The 25,519-nt window shown below is 42.9% G+C and overlaps 1 protein-coding gene across 1 annotated transcript; it reads left to right on the top strand.

Moving 5' to 3' along the window:
• The first annotated feature begins 5,459 nt into the window (after window positions 1-5,459).
• On the top strand, window positions 5,460-25,256 carry cabp4 (calcium binding protein 4). Its single transcript, XM_071517095.1, has 9 exons — window positions 5,460-5,571; window positions 8,444-8,504; window positions 9,108-9,188; window positions 9,601-9,760; window positions 15,894-15,924; window positions 16,348-16,491; window positions 21,145-21,254; window positions 23,272-23,419; window positions 25,110-25,256. Exons 2-9 carry the CDS (start codon window positions 8,449-8,451, stop codon window positions 25,136-25,138), a joined length of 759 nt encoding a protein of 252 aa, XP_071373196.1. The 5' UTR covers window positions 5,460-5,571; window positions 8,444-8,448; the 3' UTR covers window positions 25,139-25,256.
• The last annotated feature ends 263 nt before the right edge of the window (window positions 25,257-25,519 follow it).

Genomic DNA, 25,519 nt, shown 5'->3' with positions numbered 1-25,519 from the left:
ATCAAATAACTCATGACCAAACCAAAACCCAAAAGTCAAGGACAAAGCCATCATCCTAGACCATGCACGGTGCATCCTGAGGCTCCATGTTGGCATGATGGGAGCATCCATGTTGCTCATGAGTATAATATGAATAAGAGAGGAAGAGAGAGAGTGTGGTGGGAAGGGGGGAGAGAGGAGAGTGAGAGCAATTTGTGAAGGAGAATTCATCCAGTCCTTCTGCATGGCAAGATAATCTCCTCCCATTACTACAGCACAAAGCGGCACAGGTTTTCTATTAAGTATACAAGCGCAACTTCCCCAACCTCTCAGCCAGCCATTGCCGTATAGCTCTAAGAGATAAAGCCCACCTCTATTTACATAACACCGCTGAATATTTCTCTGTTTGGCACACGGGGGGAAGGAAATCGCATAAATCTCCCAATGCAGATCGAGGGGAACCTGCTCGCCCCATCCTACACTCGCCCTTGGGAAGCGTACGCAGACATATCTTGACTTCCAGAGTTCCTACTCTGCTTTGTGGCGACAGCGTGTCACGCTGAGCGTCGACTGCCAGCACCTGCAGCTAAGCGAAGTCGACGCGCTACGGTGCGGCAGCCGCAGGACGTCTCCCGGCGTCAAGTCGAGACGCGGATGATGCTCATTTTGATCCGTCTGTGAGTTTTCTGACAACTTTGCACGAATCTGCATCGGAATTCATTTAACCCGGGAACTGTGAAGTGGCAGTTATGCACGTTGACAGTGACGAGGGATTTCAGAGGCGGCGTTTCCGGGGGAAGCGCTTATGTCGGGGGGGGGGAGTGCATTTTAAAACAGGTGGCCGGGCTGTTGATGTTGCCCCAGGGTGGCAGCGGTTGTCACAGGTACTGCCTGCGCTCCACATCGCTCTGCTTCAGGGGGAATCGTTGGTCGTGTTGGCAGAGAGCGCTGCTCTGTCAAGGTGCATTATTCTTCTCACCATGCCCCGCGTCCACAACTTTAGCCCCTCGGCTCCCGGTCTCTCACAAGAGGCAGCTCCCTCTATCATTCTCTCTGTCTCTTTCTTTCTCTCTCCCAACAGGGTGTACCCCAGCTCCACCTCCGCCGCCCACTTCCACCCCACCCTGATTCTGCCCCCCCCCCCCTCTCTCTCTCTGAGGCCTGCTCTGACAGAGACAGATCCCATTAACCCCTACCCGTGATTTGTCCTTAACGTTGACAAGCGTGGGGGGGGGCACACAAAAGAAAAGACGTGTATTTCTTTTTCGTCTTATCTCCCATTCAATGTCATTGAACAAGTTCTCGTTCTTCTAATGTTTTGTGACAGGCCGAGCCAGTGTGTTGAAAAAGAAAGAAAAACCGCTGTCAAATAAAATGACAGATTGACAGATTGATATTCCCTGGGGTTAACTGTGTTATTTTCATTCTCTGTTTTTAGTTTGTAGTTCCTGCTCTTTTTTGGCCTGTGTGTCTTCTTGGAGTGCGTTTTTTGAGATAAAAATGCATAACAGGTCCCTGTGGCGCCGCTCGTTGACATCATTTCTGTTCCATGCAGCAGGTTAGCATGTGAGGGTTGGAGTCAGTTACATGAGCTTGGATTTGAAGTGAGCTTCCTCAGGAGGATCAGCGTCGCCTCATTCCTCGTTTTGCCTCTCATGAGATTGAATTAGTCTCATGCTGAGGTTGATCTCAAGCTATAGTCTGCTGTTCCGACCCCTAAGCCAAGCTCAGCACTAACACAGCTACATTATTTGCTGCTGACCCAATTAGATCCTGCTTCCTCTTGTGATACATATTCCTTTCTCTCTCTCGCTCTCGCTCTCCCTTGTTCACCCTTTTCGTTATTTTTCTCTGCTCCCTTTGATGAATGGTCGCTTTGCTTTTTAGGACAAATGACAGGTCAATGATTAATTGTGTGTGCTCTTTCACTCTCCCGCCATCTCTCTTCTCTCTCTCTCTTTCCATTTCTATTTCTATTTCTATTTCTCCCTCTCTCTCTCTCCCCCTCTGTTTCTTCTCAGAAATATTCTATCTTTACCTAGGTTCACCCCATCAGCATATTCCCATAAATAAAAGGGGGGGAGAGGTGAGGTGGAGTGGAGTGGTGTGGAGGGGAGGGGAGGGGAAGTGTGGCCCAGAGGCAGGGCAACGGGCATGTGTGGGATGGAGGGATGAATGGATGGAGGGAAGGAGGGAGACGAGCCAACTGCTCCAGATCAGGGCTGTGAAGGTGACTGCGGTGAACGAGAGAGAGAAAGAGAGAGAGGGAGAGATGGAAGGAAAGAGAGACGCAAACATATTAAAGAAGAGCAGATAATGGGGAGATGAGGAACAGAGGAGAGAATACGATATAAGAAAGCCCGACTGAAACTGAGATGGATAGATTAGAACGGAAGGGCGGGGGGGGGGGGGGGGGGGGGGGGGGACAGAGATAAAGAGCAGGAAGAGGCATAAATTGAAAATGCCAGAGAAACAGGGAGAAATTGACATGATTGAAGAATAAAGAGCTGGATTGTGACTGGACGTCAGAACAATTGTCAGAGGGAGAAATGAAATCCATGAACAAACCTGCAAATCCCAACATCCTCTCAGAAGTTGAGGAAAGACAGACGCCGCTAACAGAGACGTTAGAAAGAGGGTGAAGGAAATGGAAGGGCAAAGAAGCTGAAGAAAGGGGGGAGTAAATAGAGGATGTGTGGAGGCACCGGCGATGTGGATGAAGGTTGAAGGTGTCCAGCCGCTGCCCCATGGTGGGACGTCTCGCTGTGTTTAATGAGGCAGTGGTGCAGGCAATTAGTTCCTGATATGATATTATCAGTCACCAATAAGTGAATGCATCATTAACTTACAGACCCCTCCCATCTCTCTCTGCTGCTTCTTCTTCTTCTTCTTCTTCTCTCTCTCTCTCTCTCTCTCTCTCTCTCTCTCTCTCTCTCTCTAACAACCTTCCCTCTCACAACACTCTCCTGATCAATACAAACATGCATAAATATTCTTGATGGCAACAATTGGCCAAATTATTCACAGGGAAAAATGCAATAGCGCTACATCACCACTATGACTTATGACTTCTTACAACTTGCTTTTTTTAAAAAGGGTTTAAAAAAAAGAAATGTGGCTCCTTATTATTCTTGTTGCCTTGTCTGTTATTTTCATTGTTTGCCTTGTCTGTTATTTATTCAATTTGTTGTGTCCTTGTGGCTGTAAGTATTTATTTATTTATTTAATTTTATTTGTTTTATTTTTCAATATATTTTTTTTATCACTGCTCCACTTCATTATCCTTGTTTGATCTATGTCATTTGTTTAAGCTTGTATTTCTATTGTGAAGCACTTTGTAACTTTGTTTTGAAAGTGCTATATAAAAAAAGATCATTATTATTATTAGTAGTAGTAGTATTATTATAATTATTACTACTACGTATGGCCTCATAAACAGCCTTTGATTACTTGGCCTCATTCTGCTCAGAACTGCACCACTGCCTCCAGCCAGGCCAACAAAAAAGCTGATTTCCACTTAAGTCAACTATTCACAGGTCTATAGCCCATTGGGAGCTGACTGGTGCATGAAATGCGACAACATTATTGCACTCCCCTGTCTTTTTCTATGAAGGAAAGGGGGAAATAAGTTTTCCAGCGCTTCAAAAAGCAAAGCGCTAAATAAGGGCTTTGGTGGGACGCACTAAGCATATTTGAGCGTGGCGAGGGCCTGATCGCACAGGGGAATAGGTTCCTCCAGAGTTTCCCACACTGCACCACTGCCTCGCTGGGCAAGCAACAGGGAAAGAGAAAGAGAGAGAGAGAGAGAGAAAAGTGTGAGAGAAACAGAAACAGTGGAGAGAAAGCATAAAAATTAGATTATGCTTTACCTGCAGTTTTTGTTTTCTCATGAGCACGACTCTGATGTTATCTTCAAACCATTTGCTCTACTTATTGGACTAATCTTCCTCATAAATGGAGTTATTTTGGTATAGGCCTACGCGTCATGCACCTGTACAATTACAGCTCATTATAACCCCTGTCTGCATAGCCTGAAATGACAAAACAGAAGAAAATTAGGGGATTTAACATGGGGATGATGCATTTTTAAGCCTTTTTAATAATACAGCACTGAAACAGTCAGAGTGACATTTACATGATGCAGCAAGTTTGTCCAATGAAGTGAGACAAAGTTCAGGTACTGGCATCTGAGCGACCTCCACAGAACAACACAAAAATGCCAAGGAGAGGAACAACAGAGACTTTGTATGGACAGAGACATGTCTCTCTGAGTTGTAGGACCTGGTGAGGGTCAAAGGGACTGGAGCAGTGACATTTAAGTCTAAGGGAAACTGCAAAAATATCTAATAACCACACCATGGCTTATGTGGACACTATGTTGTTGTTGTAAAAGCCTGCGACAAAGGTAAAGACAATTCTGACCGAGTTCATGGGTTTAACTTAAGATCTCCTTTCAGCGACAACAGTGAGCATGTTTTGGACGGGTCTTCAGTCAATAAAGCCCGTAGCGTTCAATGGGAAATGGCTCCTGGGACCTGAAATCCCTCTAAATCCTTTGCCCGACTTAACTAGCAAACAGCAGTCGTCACAGATCCATCAATGAACTCCTGAGCAGCTGTCAGTTAGGGAGCTGTCTGGGGGGGGGATATAGGGGGGAATAGAGTATAGAATAGAGGGGAAGGGATTTTAACTCAAGCAATGCATAAGTACAGTTTTGAGATACTTGCATTAGGGTGTTTCCATTTTGAGGACCTTCATACTTTGACCCCGCTACCTCTTTCAAAGCGAATATGCTAGTTTATAGTCCATAGTAATATATCTATATATATACTGTATATATAGTAAAAAGTTTGCAGTTGCCAGTCACTTGAATGACACAAGGGTTTAGGATAAAAATGTGACCTGTTCATAAAAATGATGAACTACTGACATTTTAATGAGGACATTAAATACATTAAAAATACATCTAATCTCCTCCACACACACACACACACACTCATACACACACACACACACACACACTCCCCACGTCCAAGGTAGGTTAACAACCCACTTAACCTCCCATAGTGAATTCACTTACATTTCATTGGCGACATTTAACATCACATGCTTCAATACATGCTCTTTACTGCTCTTCACCTCAAGCTAAAATGGACATAACTGGGTGACTTTTACCCCACGGCCTATTCTACATTTTATCTGCTTTTACTCAATTAACTGTGCTTGATTCGTGTCCAGAATCAAACATTATGTGAACCTCCACAGATTGAAAAGGAGTATAAATGACGTCATCAAAATACATACAGCGATGTCCCGGCTGCCCCCGCAGCCTTTTGTACTGCAAGACAACATCATTGCCCTTCTTGTTCCTCAGGACAAAGGCAGCCAGTTACATCTCTAATCCAGACATATTTAGCTGGATAATCACCTCTCATAATATAATCCTCGGGTTAGAGGAGGCCGCATAGAGATACACCTCTTCCATCTATCATCCAAGACAAAGAGGGGGAACAACCAGATTAGCCATAAACGGGGGCATTGCTCTCTCGCTCTCTTTCCTCTTTCTCTCCCTTCTTCTGGTGCCTGGAGAAGGTAAGATGGTTTAATTTCATGTTTTGCTATAGTACTGATTTATAGTGCAGTGTCAACTTGTTTTACTTTGTGGTGCTTAATAATTCAAAACAACTGGCATCTACCAGCTACAGTACACTGGTACTGAGCAAGGCTTTTACAGGCCAGATTTGACGCAGCCCACTCATTCTGTAATGAGTCTTTGACAGGCTTCTCCTCTCTGCTTTCTAATATTTGATTATCTGGATCTAGAGTAGATATGCTGTACAAGCCAGCAGATGGCCAGCCCACTGTTTGGATTTGTTTTGGCTCAATATTTGTGTCCTGGTGCTTGTGCTGTATTTGCCTACAATGCAATCACATCAGCAGACTTAATCAAACCAACTCCACTCAGTGATTAGCAGGCTGGCCTCCAGAAATACAGGGAAGAAGAGGTGCTAATTAGACAAAAATTACACAAAGCAGTAGCAAGGGGATTGTTTCAGACGAACAGAGAGGAGAAGATGTCTGCGAATGAGAAAAAATATCTCATTCTCACCCTCCATCCCTTCCTATCTCCTCCGATACTGAAGGCGACAGTCTCATTTCAGAGCCGTGACACAAAATCAGTGTTGGGGGGCGGAGGGGGGCCAAGGTGGAGGTAGTGGTGGGGGGGTGTTGAGATAGGTGAGGATGAGATGGAGGGCCTGACCCTATTGCATTACTATCGGTTGTTTATGGATCAGACACAGGGCCAGTTTGGCCCTCTGGGATTGATTGTCTTCTGACTGGACAGCGGGAGAAATAGAAAGATTACAAAAACAAAGAGAAAATAGAGGGCAGAGCACAAAGACGGGTGAAGCCTCACCTGAGCTCACGGCCACTCTGTGTGTATTGAGCAGCTTCATGTCTGTGTGTTTGCATGTTGTGTGTGTGTGTGTTTGTGTGTATGTGTCTGTATGATAGATAATGGATGTCCACCACGCCCTTCACTCGACTGGCTCTTATGAAATATTTTGGGATTTTTAACCCCCAACACCCCAGCCAGACCCATTCATGCTTTGCCACAACGCTGCAGTTCCCAAACGCAGACCCCTCTCCATCATCTGCTGTGTTAGCTGTGTTTGTTTTAGTGAAGTCCCCCTGGCCCTCCATTTCATTATTTCAATTAGTGTGATTAGGATCTAAAATTGCTTGTGTCGGCTTGGTGATTGACAGCAATTGGCCACTTAGGGAGGAGTGCTGCAGACGCACATTGCTGTTCAATGGCTTGTGTAGTGTATAACATATGTGTGTGTGTATGTGCGCGCGTGTGTGCGCGTGTGTGTTTGTTTACCCTGATGGGAGTTGTGCTCACTGAAGATGAGAGCAATTCTTGAGGCAAACAATCTGAGACCACCACTATATAAAGTGGAGATATCTTGCTTTATCCACCCGTGCAATGTAAATGGAGGAGGGAGGGGAGGAGAGAATGACAGGGAGAGAGAGATAGAGAATGCGTGTGTGAGTGTACAGTATGCGTGTGGGTAAGACTTTGTATACATCATGAACTACTCTCTCATGCAAAGCAACAACGTTTCATCTTCTGCATGTAGATATTGACAGAGTGTGCCACGGTTTTCCTTTTGAGAGAACTGCCACATCGATTCACATATATATAGTTACTTGCCCATCCTCCAAAGAATCCCATTAGAGTAACAATGTGTGGAGAAAATGAAAAAAAAAAACCCTCCCTCTTGCACCCGTATAACTTAACATGCTCTACGCGTGTTGCAATCAACGCATGTCACACGCATGGTGCTGGTGTGAAAGCGTGACGGACAGGCAATCACTACCCGGTCGTGGCATGTTGTGTTCGACCCGCCGGGAGCGGGGGAAGGCGCTCCGTGCGGCGACGGCACATTAGCTTGTTGATTGTAATTTAGAGCGCCGGCTAGTCTTGGTGTCTCTTCTCATTAGGGCCCCTCATGGTCTCTACATGGCTTGGGTAGGGACCGCTGGTGCAGATCCCTGGGTATTTGTCTTGGCTCGGAGCGGGCCGGGGCATTAGCGCTATCTTTATGGCAAGTGAGATGGCGGAATGAGGCGTTGTGTTTATAGCGCGTCAGTGTCAAGTACGGCTGTTCATCATCTCGCCGCTGATAGCCGTAACAGCATAGGCCCGTGACAGAACATTAATCTGTCCCTCAGACAACCATAAGTCTCCTCGCTCCTCCTCCGCAAGTCCCACGCATGTGATTGTCATTCATTCTCTCTTTCTTGTCCTCATCTTTCTCCTTCTGCCCTCTCTTTCCTCTGTCCCTCTCTCTGTCTCCCACCCTTCTTCCGTTCCTCGCCCTCTTTCGATTCGTCTTGGCTGTCTCGAGCTTTCCACCCACTCTTATTGTCTGTGTTTTATTGTTTGGGTCTGTGTCCTGTTGTGTACATAAATCTGTCTATATGGATCGGCGTAATTCCTCCTCGCTCCCCCACAAAATGTTTACTTACTTACTTAGTGTTTTAAATGGTATGATCTCATTCCACCTCTCTTTTTCCCTAAATATCTGTTAGGTTCATTCCAGTATGATCTATCCACCATTTGAAAGCAGTGACACATACTCTAAAAAATGAGTAAAAATCAAAACAAAAATGAGTAAAAATCAAAACAAATCAAAACAAAAGACAAAATTATGGATAGAAGACAATAGGTAACTTAAGTCCTTGGTTGACAAAATGACAACACTTTTACTGCTAAGATCCTCTGTATTTTAGAGATATTGAATGATGGACATCAGGAAATGATTTTTTTTCTCCCAAAATGGATAGCGTTTTGGAATGGGACTCTTCCTCTTTGTCTATCTTTCCCATTCTATTTGGAGAATTCTTATCTTTCCCTGCCTTCAGCCCCGTTTCCACTTTAATCTTTTTCTCCCAGCCAGCATGTCTGTGAAAAGTTTGAAGGGAGGACCAGACAGTAGACCATCCTCTGCTGCCAGGTCAGTGAGACCCGACTGTAAGTAATGGAGAAAAATAGCAGTGAATAAATACACCAATAAAGTTGAACTTAGAATTGAATTTAAAGTTCAGTAAATAGTTGGAGGTGTGAGGTTTAAAGCTGCACTTGGCAAGATGTTTAGGGAAAAATACACATCGCATCAGTCTAAATCACAAATGGAATATCCCATCCCGCCTAATTGAAGCACGAAATACAAAACTTTCTCCAAAAACGGAGTGAGTGCTCCACAACATCTCCACCCCTAACAGCCCCCAAGAAAAATAAATGTAGGTCTGAGGATTGCACAGTTTTCTGAAGTCACCATAGACGATTTCTGGGTAATGAAGTCCTTCAAACTCAAAAATTCAAACAATTATCTCTCGCTGCCACTTGGGGCTGCCAAAGTACAAAGTTGCCAATTCCAGCTTTAACTTCCTACACAGGATGCTAAAACTACAAAGTTCAATGTCGCTGATTTCTGCATCTTGCCTGACTGTAATGAATTTAAAAAAAAAATGAAATGAAAACGAAAAGAAAATGTTATTATAGTATTTATATTAATCCCATTATATTTCACAGTGATAAGTCTTCTCTCTCTCCCTAGCATGTCTCCTCGAGCGGGGAAGCTACCGCCTGGGAAATTCAAGAACAAGGCCCTGCAGCTCAGCCTCTCAAAGAAATTCTGGTTATTATCAATCTCTCTTTCTAATCAGCATTGATTCAGACTTGGGGAGTGGGTCGTGTTTGTTTGTATACCCAATCAGTGTCATTGATTGTTACATCAACTGCAAAACAAGCCTGTCACAATTTCAAACTTGTTCACTTAAAATCCCCCCCCCCCCTCCTCCCTTCCCCTTCATCCCTTAAAGTAATGACTGATGTAACCTGATTGGACTGCTGCTTTTAAGCCTCATCCCCTTTGTCAATCATGCCAAAAATTATGACAAGGGCCAGGCTAGATGGAGTAATACCTTCTAAGAATAACACCAAAAAGGCACATAAGTGTCCTTTTTAAAGCAGGTTATGAGGGGAAATTATGGCCCTAGCTGTGATGACGAAAGCTCTCAACACTCCACACACACACACACGCTCCACAGCTCAAAGTCAGAGCCCAGCTCAGGCCAAGGGACGCCCCGGCGGTCGGGCCAGAAGGGCTCCGAGGAGGAGGAGGGAGCCCGGCGCAGCAGAAGGAGCCTCAGCCACAGCTCAGCAGTAGCCGCTGCCTACATCTCCTTCCTCAATAAATTGTTTGGACAGGTCAGTTGTGCCGTATATTACCACATGCACTGATGTACTGCATATTGTCACAACCTCGACACACTCCCGGGGATCAGTGGTTAGCATGTATAGTGGTGTACACATGGCCCCATTCCTCACTGTGCTCTCAGGGGAATTCTCCACTGCCCTACCTTTTATAATACTATGTTGCAGCAGGAGTTAGATACAGTAAAGGTACCAGTATGGATGTGAAAATGAGCATGGCTTCAGTTCAAACTATAGCACCATAGGAAAGAATTAAGAGATTTGGGGGAAAAGGGACTACTACATTGACAGTACAGTGACATCTCTGAAAAAAAAGAGAACGTTTTTAAGAATTAAGATAGAAGAGCTGCTTTGGAAACAGTGATGCCAGGAGGTTGTTAGAGGACTATTGGGAGAGATCGGCACAGAAAGCTCTACACAGAGGAGGCAAGGCCGGGGGAAAAAACATTACATTGAGTTTAAAGCTATACTGGATCGAGTTGGAAGGTGGTTTTATTATTTCAGTAGATTCTGAGTGGTGTATATTCATTGTAAACCTAAACACTGTTTGCTGGCTGTAGTGAACCATGTTCTAGCCAACAAAATGAGTGACTTCTTTGCAAATCAATAATTATCAATATGGAATGAGCACAATACAACCAATATAGATATGTAAAAATCAATAGGTGCCCCCTCAATTCTTTCATTCATGTCTTGGCTAAGTCATCTGTGCTTCAAAACCATCTGAACCGGACTGTAGAGTATAGTCTGGTGGTCCTCTAAATCTAAAAAAGCATCCTCTCCAAGAAGTGACTCCACTTCACAAATAACATTATGCCTGGACAGTGAGTCGGCTCCCATTACGCTGCATGGCTAAAGTTAAGGGATTGGCTCTGTCTGCGGCTGCTACTCTGAGTCGAGATTGCTACAGGGTATCATGAAATATTTGGGAAAATGACAACTGGCAATGAGTTTTGTCTAACAGCGGCGGGTGACAACTGCCAGGCTCCAGCACAGGGCAGAGAGAATGCTACAGCAAAACACTGGTGCCAACAAAACATCCAGCTGAGCGGCACCTATCCCATAAACACTGCATACATTCAAATGTTCAACTGCTGAATAGAATATAATGATTTGTTTTGGCACGCTGTATGTAAATGTGGAATCAAGAGGACCAGTGCTAGTGCTACACAGAAAATAGCAAAGCGCCTGGTGTTGGAAGTGGGAGGCAGGAAAGAAGACTTTGGCTAAGTGGCTGAGTCTTTATATGGAGAAAATTGATGTGGAGCAGTTCCAGGAGGTGTTGACGAGGCAGACTTAAAACTTGCATTGCGTCACTTTATTTCAAGGACAGAGCCCAATAAATGGCAAATACCCATTAGAATAATTGCTGGAATGGACACAGTAATTACAGGGACTTTATCATTCTATACACTGCAGTACTAAAAGCAACAAGCTAAAACTCTGCAAACACAAGGTCACAGTTATTTAACTTTTTACAAAACAGTCCAATTACCAGCATTATGCTTGGAGATGTGAGTAATATTAGAATATATTTTAGAATATTCTCACTCCATAGGGTACATCAAAGGCCAGTTCATCCACTTCCTGTGGGAAAAGTACACGTTTCCCCCTCGCTCCATAGATTTTACAGGCAATCCATGTCTGTGATCGTATACAGATTCCCTGGATAATGTATACATGTATATTTATATTTCAGCAACCCGTCTTTCTTTTCAGCGCACATCACATGTAGGGTGCTGCTGCAGCGTTCAGTTCTTCGTCCAATCCTTTTCCCACTATACATGCTCCCCCTCTGCCATTTAATCCACGAGTGCGGTGTTTCATTTCACTCCTACAGCGATGATACACAGCTATAGCTCCCTTTCAAACCCGATGATCCAAACTGCTTTGACACTCTAAACAAATGCGTCTGAGATATCAAGCGCTGGATCTCTCAGAACTATTTATAACTGAATGATAGCAAATCCGAAATAAGCTTATCTGGTCCTCCCAGCTCAAGATGTATGATTCACAGCAGACTAGGTAGTCTGTCTGTCAGCATTAAATCACTGGCCAGAAACATGGGGGCGGTTTCTGATAGCCGTCTGACCTTTGAGGAACACTTTAAGAGGGTAGTAGAATCCTGATGCATTCTATTAAGGAATATGTCAAAAAATAAAAGGGGTTTTTTATCCTCAGCCGATTCATGCTTTTAAATCAGCTTGTTTAAGTCACTACTCGCTTTATAGCCGCCTCAGTCAAAAGTCAATCTCGTCGTCAGCTTGCACATAATGCAGCAGCAAGGATTTTAACTCTTAACAAAGAGACCAAATTGCCCCAATTTTAGCTTTGTTACACTGGTTGATTTCACTGTTTACTTTTAAAGCTGAGGTTTGGAGAGTCAGGTTTGGCCACCTGCTATATTGATGAACGATTTAACCCCCAATGAACCTTAGTGCAGCCTGAAATCCTTCCAACGGTTTGTCTGTCTATACCAAAGCTGACCAGAAGTTTGCGATCAGAGCTCATAGACTGTGAATGAACGACCTGTCCGAGGAACTCAGGCTGGAAACATCTGTATTATCTTTTAACAGTGGCATCTGTCAGTCTGTGGTGTAGACGCATTCTTGTGACTCAAGAACAACACATGATGGAAACTTCATACTGATACCACAGGTTCCCCCCTATAGAGGACATGACCTGATTAGATTTTGGAGCACCTTGCTGCATAAATCTGCATATTAATGAGGAAAAACAGATTTTCTTGAAAGCGCTATAACTCCTTAATGCTTTAAGATACGGAGTTCATATTAATACCGCCCATGTGTTATGTGGGGGCAAGTATGCTGGCATGGAAATGTTTGCAAAATAGTTTAATTAATGACTTAATTAGTGAAACTGGTTATGTTTAATATATCATGGTGATTATGGCAGGACATTAGGCAGATCAAGTGCCTCTTGTTTTACTCGCTTTTATCCTGTATATTTCTTTTGGTCCTTCGTTTTATCTATTTTTATTCGAGTTATATGTGAAGCACTTTGTAAACTTTTTTTTATATAAGCAGTATATAAATAGTAGTTCATTATTATTATTTGTATTATTATCATGATTATTATATATTCTTTAAACTATTATAATGGTAAATTCTTAGAATAATACATATAATGGATCCTTTTAATCCCGGATCCTTATGAGACCCTGATGAGACCTTATTACAAAGCAGAGCCATAGGCATTTCTATAAATGTCTCCACAAAGCGAGACGTCGCATGAGAGGGATTTAAAAGATAACAGTGAAATCTAAGCCAAGGGGAGTTGAGTGCCTTGGAACATTTTAATGATGTTTTATAACTAGATTAACTAATAACTAATGGGCATGTTTCACTGTTTTAAAGCGCTTCATCAAAGGGAAAACTGGTGTAAAAAAATGACTTTGGGCGACTGTGATGTGCCATGCTGTATAGTCCACTTTGTCGTCCTTCCTTGACTTGTGCTTCTTCAGCGGCCGTGCGTGTGAGCCGCCATGCCCTGAATTTGCTAGTAGCAGCGAGGTTGAGGGTCTGCATCATGCGCAGCCCACAGCACCCGCTGCTTCGGCTGCTGCCCTGAGACTAAGAATGGGAGAGGAGGTTACTCCGCCCTGCAGCATTCCTAATCCCTGCCTCAACAAAAGTATTAATAACCCCCTTAGCAAGGTTCACTGTCAGCCCTCATTAGATCCAATGGAAGAAGGAGGGAGAGCCAAATAGCTAGGGAGGAAAACGATTGTTGTATTTACATGTCAGATAAATAGATAGCAACTGCGATAGATAGATGGGTACGAAGCGTAATGGGTGGCACTCACCGATGCGCGTGAACATATATGTGCGCACGCGTCTCTATACCCGTTTTTGAGTGTATCTTCCACCTGAGGACCATATGTGTGTGTGTGGGGAGCCCATGTATCTTCCTCATGCCTTCATGCATCGCGCTTACAAAGCACCAGGCTGCTCGGTGGCCCATGTGAAGGCAGACAGAATGAAATTAACTGTTAATGGGCTCGCATTGACTGATGATTTGAGACTCTGCAATGGCATGCTGTCTAATCCTTTCTGGATGAAAAAAATCCAATTAATGTGTTGCCCTTGCCATCTAAATATGCCCTTGTAGGCTGGAATATCCTTTGCAGGGTAAACAGCGGCGGAGCACTATGTGACATAGAGCTGCGTTTATGCTGCAAGATTGAAGATTGGAGAATTAGGACTTAAATGGTTATGGCTAATATCAATCATGATGAACTGGTTAGTGTTTTTGGCACAGTACCCATACAATGAGCTGACACTTGGGGTAATTGAGTTTTGGCAGAGCATTTGCGTTTCGACCCTATTGGCACTGCTGTACAGTGAATAATCATTTGAATGCTTGCCATGGGTAGCAGCTTCCAAATAAACCATGGGCGCCTCTCCTTTCCCGAAACTGTTGTGTACTTGAGCAGGATGACCTTTAATGTTTTATTTATTAGCCACCTTGACTGCCAGCATGTATTAGGTGGAAGTATTGCACTTTTCTTTGCATATGAATTTCATTGCGATGTTTTGCCTTGTTAATATGCTGCATTTTTTTCAGCTGTAAATCAGAAAACCGATGCTCAAATAAAGCTGGGACTGCATTTTCAGTTTATCAGAGTGAAGGTTTGTGTCTTGCTGGCATTTCTCTGTCTTATAGTTTCCATATTCTGTTGAGCTTCAATGTCTTTTTGCTTACAGCATGAAAAACAAGCCTATAGCATTCATGTTTGTACTTGTAACAATCATAGCTTTTTATATGTTTGTGTGGCTCTGGACATACAGATGCCTTCAGGCTTGTGGCATCTTTTTGCTGAGACATACAGTATCTTCATGTATCAGGCTCAGTTGCTCTATACTAAGATGATTGAGTTTGTATGTTTCTTGCCTAAACCCTGTGGATGTGTATCTGTAGAACAATGAGTCAAGCTGCTGAGGAGGCAATCAGGGTTTAAAACAAGGAATATTGTTTAAGAAATTATTTTGTTGCTTTTACAGCATGTTTCATTTCATTGCAGTATGATGTCAAGTTTACTTCATTACCTCAAAAGCTTTATATTTTATTTCCAAGGCCTAAATGCAGTATATGTTTACAAATATATTGATTAGATTATGAGCAGTGTTAGGTTATGAGGCATTTGATGTGTGCCACTACATTTTTATAAGTCTTACTAGAATAGAGAAACTATGCTCACGGTCAGCATGTGACGCATTCATGTTTTAATGAAGGTGTCCAATGAAATCATTGTATAAAAGTTGGGCTATCAAGTGCATTTCCTGCCTCGGGGTTTGCCTTTGTGTACAAATTTGTTAGTAATGATCAAATAATCAAGTGTTTTCTTTCTTTATTTTTTTATTTTTGTCTAAGTGGTCTGCCTGCGCCGCGTGGAAATGTTAACATGTTGCCGTTTTAAGCCCTCAGTACACCGAAATCCCACTGAGATCCATTATGCTTAATGTGTAGCTATGTGGAGATTTTCCTCCAAGCTCTCCGCTTTGCCGAGAGAGAGAGAGAGAGAGAGAGAGAGAGAGAGAGAGAGAGAGAGAGAGAGAGAGAGAGAGAGCATGTAGCATCGCGTCCTCCAAAAGTCACCCTGAGTAGAGCGTCTAACAGGGAAGCGAATGCTGAATGCTTCACACAGTTGGCTATATGCTAATAATGTACAGTATGTGTGTGTGTGTGTGCTGTGTGACAGCGCAAGCCTGGTGCAACTCTGTGAGCGTGGGTGTGTATTTGTATGCACACAGAAGCACTCTGGGCTTATGCTCCGTCTCACATGCTGTCGGGATGCTGCAGATGTAGTGTGTGTGTGGGAGTGTGTGGTATTGTGTCATATTGCAAATTAGAAAGGCATGTCGCTGGGTGAAATCCCATTAGACTTTACTGTCAGCATGCCGCAGTGTTGACATGATATGCATGTTATTCTAATTCGGTAGTCAAAAACAGATTATCACCGAGGTATTTCTCAGGAGAATACTGTGTTTTAATGGAGCTCTGATTTTACAACCCATCCTCACATGCTCTCTTTTAATCATCTCTCTCTCTCTCTCTCTCTCTCTCTCTCTCTCTCTCTCTTGCTCTCTCTCTCTTTCCTCCATAGGATAGAGAACTGATGCCAGAGGAGTTGGATGGTAAGCTTTGATTGGTTTAATTACTTTTTCCGGCACATGATGAATTACTAGTCAACTGCATTGTTGTATCAATTGCATTGATATTTCTTCTTTCTTTCTTATAAGCTTGCTCTTTTCTGTGATTCATGTAATACACTGAAGGTTTCTCACGTTTGTCTCTTGGAACTTTGTTCACCAATGGCTTAGAGCTACAAAGTCAATTAAAAAAACAGAACACTGCTTGCAGATAAGGTAAAACTTTGTTGAAAGTGTTGGTTTAACTGTGTGTGTGTGTGTGTGTGTGTGTCTGTCTGTGTGTGTGTGTGTGTGTGAGTGTCTGTGTCTGTCTGTCTGTCTGTCTGTGTGTGTGTCTGTCTGTGTGTGTGTGTGTCTGTCTGTCTCTGTGTGTGTGTGTGTGTGTGTGTCTGTCTGTCTGTCTGTCAGAACTGCAGGTTGCCTTTAAGGAATTTGACTACGATGCGGATGGCTTCATCCATTACAAAGACATAGCAGACTGCATGAGGACTATGGGCTACATGCCCACAGAGATGGAGCTCATCGAGATCATCCAGCAAATCAAGATGAAATGTGAGTGTGTGTTTGTGTTTGTGTGTCTGAGTGTGTGTGTGTGTGCTTTTCATTTCTTCCTCAGTGGTTATAGCATGTGTGCATGATTGATGTATCTCTCTGTGAAGTGAAGTGTGTTTGTGTGTTTGTGTGTGTGTGCGTGTGCGTGCGTGTTCGTGTGTGTGTGTGTGTGTGTGTGTGTGTGTGTGTGTGTGTGTGTGTGTGTGTGTGTGTGTGTGCGTGTGTGTGTGTGTGTGCGTGAATGTACACGCACATTTCTATGTGTCCGTGAGGATCTGATGTTTGTCTTTGAAGTTGGGGACGTTTGAGACATTTGAGTAGACTGATTAATGGCCGTCACAGTGCAGGTGCGGGTGCAGGTGTGTATGAGTGTGACTCTGAATGTAGACGTGTGTGTTTGTTTAGTTCAGACCAAACTTTCGGCTCCACTCTCAGTGTGAGTGTGTTTATCTTTGTCCTTGTCTTTGTTCAAGTATAAATTAGTGTGTAGTGCGGCTGGTTTGTGTTTAAGATAATGAAGTAAGGCATCTGTGAAAGGGTTGATAGTCTATGAAGTGGGATTTCTGCCATAATCCTAGAGAACCAGTACCTGCAACTTCCACCTGTAACATCTGACCAAACTTCTAAGACTGGAATTTGCATAGACAATGGAAACGTAAGTGTTAGACGCATGTAGCATAGCTGTAATGTTGGTGTAATGGCTTACATTTAGGTGTTGTGTACATGTACACCTACACTACTCTAGATTTATTTTGTACATGTTCATGCATTTAGCATTAGAGCAGTCGTTCTCAACCATATGCCAGTGAAGCCCAAGAGTCTGCAAGTTTTAATTCTAACCAATCACTGCACCAGCTGATTTCACTGAATAACTCAAGCTAATCAAATCACCTGGTGTAGTCATTGGTTGGAACAGAAAGTTGAATACTCTTGGGCTTTGATGCCACATGGTAGACAACTACTGCGTCTGATGATATCGCCACTTTGATAGTTATCATCATATAGTTAATATCATGCATGTGTAAACGCCTGCCTTGAAAAATAGCACAAACCCAGGATCAATATATAAACAACATCAGTGGGGCGGGGGCTTTAGTGGAGCCAACCAAAACTACCAAACCTATCCGACTCCGGCCCGCCTCTTTCCCGTCGGCACTCGGTGATGATAAAATGAAACGCCACCTGAACTAGACAGAGCTGTGCGCTCTATTCCCTTGCATCATTAAGAATAGGGCGAAAAGGACATGCTGAATACAATGAAAGTCAAAGACAGAGACTGTTTGGCGCCATTGATTGCTCAATCAAATAATAATCCTCAAATCAGACAAGTGTAGCTTAATTGAATATCTGAATGGAGTTTTTTCTGGGTGTGGGGTTTCTTGCTGGAATAGTTAAACATCCTTACTTCAAAAGGAAACCACAGTGGCACTATGGGCCCAGGCAATTTGGCATGGTGTTATGGTAGGACAGCACGCCTATCATTAGGCAAGGTCATTCACTCTACAACAATACCATAGCTCTAGAGAATACTGGCAGGTGTTACCCAGTCCAGCGCCAGTTAAGTTACTTTTTCTTTTATGTCATTATTTTGTGTTATTAATCCAAAAACATGAATTTCTTGAATCTTTCATTCCTGCTCTTGTCTGTCAGAGCATGTAGTTTTTCAAGAAGAGATAGTATATCTGCCTGGGTTCCATTTATTTTCAGTCTCTTAGTGAATTCATAAATAAAAAATAAAAAAATAAAAAAAATTTTTTGACGACTTTTGGACCCACAGTGCAATCGTTTGCCTACGAAGCACTTAAATTACGCTGCAGGAGCTTTTTGGAGAAATTTGATAGACATTTCATGTTTTTTTGGAGCTGTAAAAAAAAAAGAGTTTCGAATGACATGGGGGTGAAGTAGATAATTAATTTTAATTTTGGGGTGAACTATTTCTTTAAGGATCTTCACAACCATTTTGCTGTAACCTTAGGTGAGCCTCTAGGCCTGTCTGATTGGTTGATGTCCTGGGTGTCTTATTTGACAGATTAGGCTCCTAAGAGCCAAGGCTGTGATGTACCTGCATGTATCCTAACCTGCCAGTGGAAATTATGCTTCTCAGCACAAAAATCTGCATCCATCAGGGAGGAACCATATGGAGTGAATTGCAGTTTAATAGTTAGAAACTTATAAAATAGAATGAACATAGATAAAAATGAGAAACACAAATCTTTTTACTCCCCCCAAAAACAAATACTTAGGTAGACTTAAGTCCACCAGATTTTCCCTAAATGTACAAAACTTTAAAAAAGATGATATTTTCATATTTTTTTGCTAACATATTTTCAGGGCCAAAATTATAGTTGAATCTTCATTTATGAATCGTGGCTTAATATGCAGTCATGAATAAAATAAAATTTGAGATGTAGCCTGCATTTATTTGTGGAGGCTTTTGTTTTGCTTGTGTAGGAGAGCCGATTCATAAACACCCAGCCCCGGGGACTTCTGGACCGGAATGCAGCCGCCTCCTCCATGTTTGATTTCTTCCAAAACAGTTTCTGTGTTGTATCCCTCACTGTGGTCATTGTAAACATACTTCAGTGTTATTCCACTGCTAAATATTTGTGTTTCTTATTTTTAGCCTTTATCTGTATTCATCCTATCTATATTTCTGAATATTGAATCACAATTCACTAGTGTCCCCTTCAAATATTTACAGGCTCAGGATAAGCCTTTTTAAAACCTCAAAAATGATTTTCCATAAATAGAATCACTAGAACATTAACCTGACGTAATAATGTCTCAAGCTGATGTGCATCAGTGCAATGCATTGCAAATAGTAGGCTATTAATAAAACAGAACACATTTAACACTAGACATTTCATGAATGGATTTGCTTTATTTCACTATTGCCTCTGCATGAAGTGAGTTATGCTAGTGTAGACTATAGCTGGTCAGTCGTAGTCGTAATAGCACAAATACTAGCACAAGTATTTGTTGTGTTCTTTTATCTTTCTATTTTCCTTGATTTGATTCTTTTAATGCAATGCATTTTGCTTGTTCTTTTATATTAATTTTATCTTTTTATCTGTCTTTTATCTGCCTTCTATTGATGTAAAGCACTTTGAGCTGCCTGTTGTGTATGAAAGGTGCTATACAAATGAAGGTGATTATAAATAGGCCTAAATAGCCTTCAAATTTGTTGACTCTGTGTCTTCTTTGGAACCAAATTGCATTGGAATTGCGTTGCTGCATTTGTAAGCCCATAGACATGCAGTGCACCAGTAATGGCACCAATCCCCAAATGAAATATGTCCAAAAGTAGCCCACATTAGCTTATAATACATGCATTACAATGACTGTAATGCTAAGACCCTAGGGATGATTTCTCTATTCACTGATTGGACTGACCTGTAAGTTAGCCTAGGCATTCTGACATGAAGGGAAATCCCTACAGAGGCATTTATTACCGCAGGAAATTCTGGTCTTAACTAGCAACATATTATCAATTCAAAAATATTCTAATCATCTCCCAAGACCTTAGGGAGAATTTCCTACCCACTGGTTGCTTTAGATTGACCCACTTAATGAAGGCAGAGAAATTGTTAAATGCAGTCTCAGAGATATACCCTCACAATGTGCAGACTGCTGCTCCACAACGCTGAAGCCAGTCGGACAAAAAATATCCATTACCTTGAGCCAAGTGCGAAATAAATAATTTCCAAAATGCTTTGCTTACTCCAAAAATGTACCAGTAAATGCCAGGAATAGGCCTTTGCTTCAGAATCCCTTAGCTGCTGTGAACTAAAGGCTGTCAAGTTTATGTCTAAAGGGTCCAAACAAAGCTGCCAAGATTCAGCTCCATGCAAAGTGCTTTACACTGCGACTGCTCAAGAGGCCATGGGCAAATGAAGAGCCTCAGCCCCATAAGCTCCACTGGAGGTGGGAATGACAATGACCCACTAGGATACTTAATTTGGCATGGTTTGACACTCGTCCTCCATTTCTCCACTGTTTTGCCTTCAAAATCTTCAGAATTATACAGTCATTACATTTTTGAATTGCAAAATTATTGCATTGTTTTACTGAAGCAATTTTCCCTCAGCCTCCGAGGCCTAGACAATGACAGACCTAGCCTATTGGCCTACAAATGAGATAGCCTATCTTACGTCAAACAGGCAAAAACAGCCTGACCAATGCATGAATCTGTTTTGATAATTACCAAGGGGACGAAAACAAAACAAAAATGCTTCTACAGCGGGCTGAAAGAAACATAATGAGCACACTGCTAAAGCTGCTAATGCTTCCATGAGCTGAATTCTCCTGACACTTGTTTTCCTAACGCTTGCACTTGCTTAGGTAATACTGTGATCAAATTAGGACATCGTAAACTTTTCTTAGGCAAGCTCAGCCAACCATTCTCAAGTGTATTTTTGACACATCGTATATTGAACCAGGAGCTATTTTTCCAAGGCTTGCAAATGTGCAGGCGTTACTAAGTGCATCATTATTAATGTGTAGCGTTATCCTCAAACATATAAATGCGTGAATGTATGTCAAGTGTACCGTTTACGCTCTAGGTGGGCATTGCAGGTATAGGGGTCTCTAGGATTATGGCAGAAAATGAACTTCATAGGAACGTGTGCATGGGGGTGTGTCCTCTGTCTTCAGGGGGCGGCCATGTGGACTTTGATGATTTCTGTGAGCTAATGGGCCCAAGGATGCTGGCTGAGACGGCTCACATGGTCGGGCTGAAGGAGCTCCGCTGTGCCTTCAAACAGGTAAGAGGACCTTGTGCGCAAACCCTAAGAGGTCCGACTTCAAGCGGCTGAGTCGGGCCTGGCAGTGTGATGGTACACATGTCTTTTGAAGTGTGCCCTGAAGTAACGGGGCCTTTAGAAGTGTGCCAAGACTGTATAGTCCTTTCTTCTAAACATGTAAAAGAGAAGAAGGCCAGCAGTAGAAATGCAGTGGTAGGAAGGTTTCAGTAGAAAGGACAACTTATATTTAAATGGTTATTTTACCAATGGTCCCAGCCCTCCACATTGCCAGCATTTACATTCATCAGTCCTCGGTTTCACTTCATATTTGCTCATTAATCACACCAATTTTATTTGAAATGTTTGACGCTTTGTAAGTCTGGAGGAAACGTCTATCTCGTTGTTTTCTCTAACGTCAATGTAGAGGCAGGTATGCAAGCAGTGATTCGATTGTCCCCCAAGCTACTAATGTTCCAGTCCTGGTGTGATGTGGACCCTATTTGTAAGCACAGCCTCACACTTGTGGGTTCAAGAAAAGCATGAACATAGAACAGCATGTCATGGTTACCACAAACCCAAAAGAGAAAGAGAAAGAGACAATGTAACACTGATAATGTCTTAGTCTTAAGGATTTTTATTAGAAAACACCACACCACAGTGTATGCTACTTGGCTATCCAATTATTAAGCTCACAAGAGTAGCCTGCATGTCGGTTCACACATAACGTTAAGTTAGTCTCGTTGCATTTGCATTGCATTTGCATTGCATTTGAATTGCATTTGAATTTCCGGCCCCTACCAAAAGCTAGAGAAATATAATCTCATCCATTGCCTCAAAAAGTTCACATCACATCAAATTCAGTGGTGTTCCCCTTTAAGAAAAGAAGGTGTACACATAAATCTTTAAAAGGGCCATATCGGTGTGTGACGCACTGAGGAAGCATGCTTACAAACAAAGTAACAAAAACCCTCCAGAGCATAGTCTGTTTTCAAGTCACGTAAATTGATATCTGACATTCAAATATCTTGACAGTGTGATGCTCTGAGGAAGTGGGGTTTGGAAATTCAATTTTACAACATTTGCCAAGCAGCAGGAAGCTGTCTAAGAAATGTACTTTCAAGTTCTGTGGAGGCTAATGAATGAACTCTTTGATGTTATGTGAAGGCAATGCAGCGGAGTTGCATCATTTACTACTACTAACAACAGCACTACCTCTGGACAGAAACTTACAGCATACACACTGAACCAATGACTTTTCAACTAATTTTCTTCATTATGAGAAACCAATCAATTATTCACTTCTCATTAACATTTAACACTGTCAAAGCAGTTTAACGATACAAATAGAAGAGCAACATTAACAGGGTCAAAATATCACTAAGCGTATTCAGTGAACTCAACCTCACACTCGCTGCCTACAGAAAGCCTTTTCTTCTGCGATATCAGACATTTGCAGAAGTCTGCCTCTTTTTTTTTTTATCTGATCATCCTCTATTCTCTCTTCAATACCAACACCTCATGAGTCAGCGTTGCCCCATCTGCAGTCCCAAGCAGCAGTCGTACTTCTAAGACCTCTGTTACTCAAGTTGCAGCTTTTATCAATGCGAAACTTTGCTTTCAATTGTGATGATAATCGCAGACATCCTCAGTTAAATGGCTTTGGGCATGCCGTGATCTCTGAACTCCTTTGTCTGTCTCTTGACAACTTTCTCTCCCTCTTTCTCTTTTATATTTCTCTGCCCCCCCTCTCTCTCTCTCTCTCACTCCGTCTTATTGTATTCAATCTCTCCCCCCCTCATCATCCACCAGAAACATGTATTTTTGTTCATTCCGTCTTTGTCCCTTATGTCACCTCTAATCCTCTTTGCCTCTTTTTCTTTTTCCTCTCCGCACTCACTTCTCCTGCTCTCTCTCCAATGTGTCCTTCTCCTCCTCCATGCCCCCGCTACCATGCCCTCCCATCCATGCCCCCCCCCTTTCCTGTCCACACCGCCTCCTTGCCCCATCCTCCACACACCCCGAACCCTACACGTTGCAGTTTGACTGTGACGGCGACGGCAAGATCACATTAGATGAGCTGAAGGAGGCCATGAAGAGCCTCCTGGGGGAGAAGCTGAAGAAAGGAGAGCTGGAGGAGATCCTCGGCGACATTGACCTCAACAAGGACGGCACCATTGACTTTGATGGTGAGTGGCAGGGAGAGGGAGGGGGGTGGGGTGGGGGGTGAGGAGAAATGGTGAGGCGAAGAGGAATATATTGGAGGACAAGAGGAGGAGATAGGTAAGAGGGAATTCTAGGCAAGGTGTAAGGCAAGGAGGAGTGATATGGGGGTAAGGAGAGAGGGTAGGCTGCGAGGAAGGATTATGGTAAACTTTATTTGTATGGTACTTTTCATAAGTTACAGACAATAAAACACCTTATAAAGTGAGGGACAAGGACAGGAGGTGAGAAAAGTGTGAAAACTAGGAATGGCCTAAGAGTGCTCAAGGGATGGAAGGTGTAAAGAGAAGAGGTAGAGGGAAGTAAGAGAAGGGTCAGCAAATCTAGTTGGAAATGGGTCGAGGATGAAGGAGAGAGAAGGAGAAAACAAGGGTGAAATGAAGCGATGGAACAAAAGGACGAGGCAGGGGAAGGAGGGATGGGAACGTCAAGGTGGGCTGGTTGGAAGGGCCAATCCAATCTAATCAGCAGTGCATTAAGACAATCAATGCACATGCCTGGACGCCTGTCACTCTGCACACAAAGAACACACACGCTGCTGGACAGCTCAAGGACTTTGGAGAAATTACACCCGCATGTATGACCGCACAGGCAAATAAACAATAGGTTAGGACATGTATAATGGGACACAAATACTCTGCAGCACACAAAGGGCTTACTGGTGTGATCCTGTAAACTCCTACCGACTTTTCCCCGTTTGTCTTGTCTCATCGATCCAATCAATTACAATTATTGGAAACATACGAATAGGCGTGTGAGTCTCACAGGGGATCAATAAGCAGGTGCTCCACATTATCATCAATTAGCCCCTGGGGCTACGCTGCTGGCTTATCCATCCAGTTAAGCCACATGGGCTGAATGCCCAATGAAGCACCTGGCCCACAGGCATCTACTGGGACAAGCTCAAGCTGTAGGATAGATGAGAAGGAAGGGTTGTGTGCTCGATTTACTTCTTTCAAAAGGAAATACTTACAGGAGCACCTTAAGAGGCAATGTCAGTGGGTTAATCTGGAATTAAGCTGTAGTCCTGCGTCAGTCAATAGCTTCACACCTACAATCATAGAAGTCTTTCAGAACAATGATCTCCAAGAGGAGAATGGAAAATGGAAAGCGTGGTTGATTGGATGGACATGATAACTGCCTCAAGTTATCTGCAGTTGCTACGGTGATGCAGTGATTGACAGGACACATCAATAGCTGTCTGATTGACAAGTGGATCCATGTTGATAGATAGAGCAAGCTGAGGCAAGTGGTGATCACACTGATTAGAGTAGAGATTAGCAGAGACAGATGATATTTTCTATTTAAGGCATGCAGTATCAAGTTGCTACCGTAGATACATGGAGCCATTAACCTTAACTTTACATCACAAAATAAAAACGGCAGCAAAAATACAACTGTCATATTACCAATTGAAATGCCCCCCTATCCTTTAGTTTCTGTGCTTTCACATGTCACATATCACCCTATCACATTTTACATTGTTCATTACTTGGTAATAATGAAAATGTTTTGTTATTACATCACACTATGAACTTTATTGGTTTCCAGGGCAATTCAATGTGGGCAGATAATTATGAGGTTGTCCCTTTGTGATATTAGAGTATCATTAGCCCTTATCAGTGAATCTGCTGCTGTCTCTGTCTCCCTCTACAGAATTTGTTATGATGCTGTCTGCACGGTGACCTCTGATGCAAGAACGATGGAGCGCACAGGACTGGATTTCTGGGCTGGATGCCATAACTCATGACCACTGTCTCCTTCTTGTTATTGTAGTTCTTATTCTGTGATACTATGTATATGAAATGACTGATTGTAAGATATGAAGTGGCTCAAATAGAGCTGTTTATATTTTCATAATAAAAGTTGAGGTTGAGTAACTGCAGAGGGTAAAGGGTGAGTTATGAAACAGTTATGCAGCAATAATGTTGCGTTATCGCCCCCCTGTGGCTCAACACTGCACAACAGCATTGGGGTACACTGCTCCAAAACATCCTTCATTTTCTTTACTCGCTCATGAATTCAGGGTCTCTGGGGGGCTGTAGCCTATCCCAGCATGCCTTGGG

Source organism: Centroberyx affinis, unplaced genomic scaffold (assembly GCF_046629955.1).
Source record: "Centroberyx affinis isolate AG114_WGS23_722 - 3 ecotype Tasmania unplaced genomic scaffold, CSIRO-AGI_Caff_v1 ptg000458l_1, whole genome shotgun sequence".
In the NCBI taxonomy this organism is placed as follows: Eukaryota; Metazoa; Chordata; class Actinopteri; order Beryciformes; family Berycidae; genus Centroberyx; species Centroberyx affinis.
The sequence above is the reverse complement of the archived record's forward strand: the minus strand, read 5'-3'. Positions and strand labels throughout refer to the sequence as shown.

Excerpts from the sequence above, each read along its gene's own strand:
- cabp4 (XM_071517095.1), top strand. The coding sequence starts at position 8,449 with ATGTCTGTGAAAAGTTTGAAGGGAGGACCAGACAGTAGACCATCCTCT. Across the intron at positions 9,189-9,600 it reads AGCCTCTCAAAGAAATTCTG|CTCAAAGTCAGAGCCCAGCT; the intron begins GTTATTATCAAT and ends CACGCTCCACAG. Across the intron at positions 9,761-15,893 it reads TCAATAAATTGTTTGGACAG|GATAGAGAACTGATGCCAGA; the intron begins GTCAGTTGTGCC and ends TTTCCTCCATAG.